Here is a 5,851-nt window from a genome sequence, read left to right as displayed (position 1 = left end):
ACATTATAGGTGAGAGGCCGAACAGGGGCCACGGGTAATTCTTTTTCTATGTAAAACAATAGGAAAAGCCTCTGCGATCTGCTACAAGGAGATTTAAACAGCTCGTGACCATTCTGGATAGTGTTGGCCTAATTACTACTGCTGTGATGGTCAATCATTAAACTGTCACATAGATTATGCCTATTATTATAAGCATATCAAGGGGCTATCAATACATGTCTGGATTCCCTGAGATAACATGGAAGTTAAGCATGCCCATAATTAATTCATAATTAGCTAAATCAAGGAATTACCTATCAAGAAAGGTCAAAAAGTCTTTTTTCTTTTCTTTATCCAGACTACATCTATGGACATTTATGATTGGTTAAAACTCTTAATTATATGCAATAAGAACTAAATGATATGATTTAGAATATATGATAATTCATTAGAAAAGCCAATAAATCAATTAGTTTGCTTAATTTAATTTAAACTCATCTTTGAATCACAGGCAAAAAGATTAGGCCCAATCTAGGCCTACTTAGTTAACATTAAATTTTTTAAATTTTCAATCCGACGTCTGTGGTTCTTGCAATTCCACTAAAACACGTTTTGTGACGTCACTAGAGGGGAACTGCAGATTCCGGTAGCTCCCTTATAGTGGAATTGCAAGAACCACAGACGTCGGAATGAAAATTGGAATGGTGAAAATTTAAGCTATCAGTGTCCCTGAAACACATAAAAAAATTTAGAAAACCTCTTTACAATCCCTTTAAAATTTAAAAATTATTATACATCATTTTGAACTCGCAAAACATGTGAAATTACTTTTGAAAACCACAAATTTCAACAAGACAAAAATTCTTGGCTTGTAAGAAAAAGGCCTATGTAGTTGGCCTTTTGCCGTGATAAACATCACAAAAAAAAATACCGTTCCGATAGATTAACTTATTCCGTAAAACTGAACTAGACCTATATATTATATATGAGAATGGCAGACCATGCGTATTATCTGGGCATACCGGTAAATGGATTCAAGAGATTTCTACTTACCATCAATTCAAATGATCAACTTACCATCATGAAATCAGAACAGAAATTTGATTTCATCCAGGTAAACATTAAAGAAATAATCACCGAAAAATATATTTGAAGAAAGAAGTCATTCAATTAACTATCCTCCATCATTTATTCTAAAAAATCTATTAAACCACTTAAGAATTAAAATAAAGAAATATCTTTGATTATCTCAGCTACTGCATCTGAAAATCTATCAACAACTCTGGTTTTGGACTGAATCTTGAATTCATCACCATCTAGATACTTTCCTGTTTTTACCACAAAAGTCATCATTCCAAGTGATGCTGCTCCCTCAATATCACCCCACACATCATCACCAATCATATAACAATCGGCTGGTTGACAATCGTAGTCTTTGATTGCAGAGAGAAAGAAATCAGAAGAAGGTTTTCCAACAATATGTGCGGAAACACCAGAGGCATATTCTAACGCAGTCACAAAGGGACCGGGTCCTAGAGCTAGGCCATCAGTTCTTTTATAGTATTTGGCTTTGTGAATTGCTATTAATTGTGCACCGTTAATCAAAAGATCAAAGGCCTTATTCATACATTCAAAGGACAATTTCTCCGGTGCCAATCCAACGACAACACAATTAGGGTCTGCCACTGGAAAGCCTTCAAAATCTGCAATAGCTTTGTCATCCACAAGTAAGTATGGTCTGAGATTACTCTTCTTGATTCTGTTAACTGCCGCAGTTAATGATGAAAATATTTCATCGAAATCTATTTCAAAACCTATTTTTGTCAGTCTTTCAAACAGTATTTGTTTTGATTCCTTTGTTGTATTGGTAACGAACCTAACGTTAACTGTGCATGTTCTTAACATCTTTAACGCATCGATAGACCCTGGAACTTCATCATTTTCAATATGAATTGTTCCACTCAAATCGATCAGGACTGTCTTCTTTTTTCGAGACATAGTGTCAATCAATCACTACCATCAGGCGATGCCTACTTTCGTTTTGTTTGACGTTTATTTTTGAGACTTGACAACTGTGTCTACTTCCTCATCAATGAGTTACTTATCCTTTGTTTATGTTTTGGCTTGTCAGCTGGTATGCCATTTTATGTTCGATAATATCGGTAATATAAATATATTATATTGATTTATTATATTTTTTAATGCCAGGTCCCGATTTCCCCTAGCTTATTGTTTAAATAAACGTTTGTAAGTTCATTTAGTTCACACTTTTTTTCTGTTTCACTTCCCGGTTTCCGTGGAATTCCCCTTCAGTTGTTTTCTCAGCCTGATACCATTATTTTTACTTGAAGGACATTTACCAAGAAGGGGGAAAGTAGAAAAGTGTTGTTATATTTCTTGAAAATCTTGGCCTGTTGATACAAAGATAGACTTCACCTGTATAACAAATTGCTCAATTATACAAAAGGTGCTCCATAATAGTTTAGTGAAACGTTACCTTTTTGATGTCATACGCTTCATAATTAATAACAAACAATTTCACACCTATACAAGACTAATTTACCAGTTTAAAGTCTTTAATAGTGTCATTTATCTTTTAGAGATGCTGTAAAGTAATAGATACAAGATGGGGCAGAGTTTAAATAGAGAAGACATAATAGCAAGTGAAATGACTGATCCTCAAACACAAGATTGGTTATGTCTTAATGTGGCCTTACGAGAATCTACAAAAGCTCTTGCAATGTGCACACATCAGAGAATAGCAGCCTTCCATAGACATGCTAAAAAGTTTATAGGACACCTTCCACCCTGTCCAAATGATAGTTGTAGCAAGAACTATGAGATAGTAGGACAATGGTGTCCTGCATGTGCTGAATGGAGAAGAGAAATAATTCAGTTTTGTCGTAAAGGTTATATAGATAGAATAGTGTGGTCTAGATACTCTTCTAGTGAATGGTTAACAAATCCATATGAGGTTGCTAGAGTTTTGATCCCTAGGGCCCACAAATTTTATTACAAATCCAACGAATTTCATGAGGATATACGATACAGCTTAAGTTATATTGAAAATAGCATTTCATTTGATGTACCAAAAGATTTGGTTCAAAAAGTTTGGGTAGTGAGAAATAGTTTTCGTAGGAAAGGAAAGATGAAGATAACAAGCAAAGATTTAAATAAATGTGTTTCATGTTTGATAGATCTATTAGAAGTTCCTACAATTTATACAAATAAAGCAGTCCCTCCTGCTGTTAAAAAGTTGAGATCTATAAATAAGGTAGAGGAGTCTAGCTGTGTTATCTTATAAATCATTTACTTTATTTTACTATAATTTTTATGTTTGTTGTATTTTATGGAATTTGGTTAGTCTAGTAGTTGTTTTTGTTTTTATTTGACAATTTTACTAACATATTTAAGTTTTTTCATTCCATGCTTAGGCTACTTGGGTATTTAAATTTTGAGATTTTAGGTTGGACAAAAATTGTTAAACTTGATGCCTAATATATTTAGATAACTAAAGTAATTTTACTTGGAGTCAAAGATGGGTTTCCCTTATTTGCATTTATTTATGTAAATATTCAATTATTGGACATCTAATACTTCTATCAATCGAAGGTAGAGGCATTCTAATGATCAGGGAAAATACCACTTTGTCTCATTTAATAAACTAATTACAAAGGGAATGCAGACATATTTTCTGACCTTAGAACGATCAATCTGTACAGCCATGGAATTTATGTTTCGGGTTTTGTTTTGCAGTTCGGATAGTTAGTACCAACCTTCCAAATTGATATGGCTCATAATATTAAAATCTGGCCAGGGTGTTCAAATATAGCTTCATGTCATTAAGTGATGTAATCAATTATGGAGTCAATTATACACCAAGTGTATTTGAGTTTATTGTATTCTCCAACGCTTCTCCATCCACATACATTTCTTTTGATTAAGAATACATGGATAATTCATTATAAACAACAATAATCAAATAGTTTGCTTTATTTTTTTCTTTAAACGTTAAATGTTGCTTAGTTAAGAGAATTAAAAAAGAGAACTGTTTGAGAAGTGTTGGTATTGCTCTTCACAGATTACAGTTCATATTGCTCTACATAATATTGTCGGTGCCTGTTTGAAACCTTGTATAACGATACATGACGCGAAATTACTTTTTGAAAAAAATTCAAAAAACTATTTGTACGTGTATTTTGTTAAAATCTTCTTTATTATTTTTTTTTACCGCTATCCGTATTTTTGAGTACTCCGGCCAATTGAACCAATAACTCGTATAAAAGTACAGTATACAAGGTTTTTCGTTTTCATCCGCAGAAAAAGGAACATTAATATTTTACTAGGTTTTAAATCAGACAGTTTATATATGTGTTTTTTAATTAGTGGTTTTTGGGTTATTTACAATCAAGCTAAGAATACGAAGTTTTGATCACAAGATCCGCGCTTTTACAAGCTTTCGAACGGTACCAAAAAGTCAAAATGACCAAATATGGCATACACAAGGTTTCAAGCGTGGGTCACGATATACTACATACACTCTATAAGGTACTATACACATTTTAGGGTTTATTCCTACAAAATGATTAACAAAACAATTACAAAAAAATTTGTTGCTGTTTATTTGTGCATTCATTAGAAATATTTTAAATAATAAATCTTGTTTTGTTCTATGCAGAACTTTTAATTTTATAGAAACCTTTATAATAAACTACAGTTATATCCTGTTCACGCGACCACCTTTATTAAGCAATCACCTTCAATATGCGACCACAATAAAATTCCCCCTACAAGTTTTCAATGTAATTAACGACTGATAAGCGACCACCTTCATTACGCGACCAGAGACTGTTCTATAGAATAAAATAAAGGAAATGAATTGAATTGTTTCAGCCGACTCAATTCTGTCATAAGAGACCACCTCCAGTAAGAGACTGTTTTTGAATTTACCCCTGCGTGGTCTCTTAATACAGTTTGTACTTTATTATATAGCTTCTTTACAACTTGGAAATTAGAGTATATATTTCTCATTTATACATGTACAACTTTTTAATTCATCCTTAAACCTTTATTGAAATTGTAAAATTTTGAATAAATATTTTATAGAAACATTTAATCATTGTATAATTGTGATTGTTCCTGTTAACCTGTACACAATTACGTCATGAAGGAAGCCTTTTTTTTTTTTGAATAACTGCTTGTAGTCTGTAGTAAAAATTTGACTTTTGTAATATTAATGTAGTAGCCTCCCTTATATCAGTTTAGGATGTTTTTAATGTGTTACTTCATTCGTCAAGTTTTTAGAGACAACTCTCTTTCATTCATTTTGTCGGTCATTTGAAACATATTGCAAATAAATCATTATTGAAGATAATATTAATACAAAAGAGTAGAATACATTTACGACAGCGACCTTAGACTTGTTTTTGGCCCTGGTCGAACTTGTTTGAGTTAGGGCTTCGTCCCTAATTTTTTGGCCAATTTTTGTGGCCAATGGCCAATTTTTATGGCCGGTCAGTAGCTGTGTACAAAGGAAAGAATTGAATTATGAATTACAATATTATGACCAAAAACGATATTTTCTGTACAATAAAATCTCATAGGCTCATAGTACATTCTTGAGATAAAGATGGTGCAATCAGGAACGTTAATATAAAAAAAAATCAATATAATGGACTTTTCATGGTTAACTGTTTAAAATATTTTAAAATATAGCCAGTTCTTTCAGATAGAAATTTTTTGGTGCCAGTGAGGAGCTGAGATGCCAATCTAACATATTTAGGTGTACAATGGGGAGAAATGCTGTTTATTCCTATAATTTTTCGAATATGGCCAGTGATGGATATCCAATATGGAGGACTGGCCAGTCAAA

General features: G+C 32.5%; 2 protein-coding genes across 2 annotated transcripts; one reads left to right on the top strand and one right to left on the bottom strand.

Moving 5' to 3' along the window:
• Window positions 1-1,200: 1,200 nt before the first annotated feature.
• LOTGIDRAFT_113609 (hypothetical protein) lies at window positions 1,201-1,977 on the bottom strand (the record flags this gene model as incomplete). Its single annotated transcript, XM_009051708.1, has 1 exon — window positions 1,201-1,977. The coding sequence occupies one exon, from the start codon at window positions 1,975-1,977 to the stop codon at window positions 1,201-1,203; it is 777 nt and encodes a 258-aa protein (XP_009049956.1).
• Window positions 1,978-2,096: 119 nt separating this feature from the next.
• Window positions 2,097-3,292, top strand: LOTGIDRAFT_231088 (hypothetical protein). Its single transcript, XM_009051707.1, has 2 exons — window positions 2,097-2,141; window positions 2,580-3,292. Exon 2 carries the CDS (start codon window positions 2,606-2,608, stop codon window positions 3,281-3,283), a length of 678 nt encoding a protein of 225 aa, XP_009049955.1. The 5' UTR covers window positions 2,097-2,141; window positions 2,580-2,605; the 3' UTR covers window positions 3,284-3,292.
• Window positions 3,293-5,851: the final 2,559 nt, after the last annotated feature.

This window comes from Lottia gigantea, assembly GCF_000327385.1.
Source record: "Lottia gigantea unplaced genomic scaffold LOTGIsca_17, whole genome shotgun sequence".
Classification (NCBI taxonomy): domain Eukaryota; kingdom Metazoa; phylum Mollusca; class Gastropoda; family Lottiidae; genus Lottia; species Lottia gigantea.
Note: the sequence above shows the minus strand (reverse complement) of the source record. Positions and strands in the feature narration are given on the sequence as shown.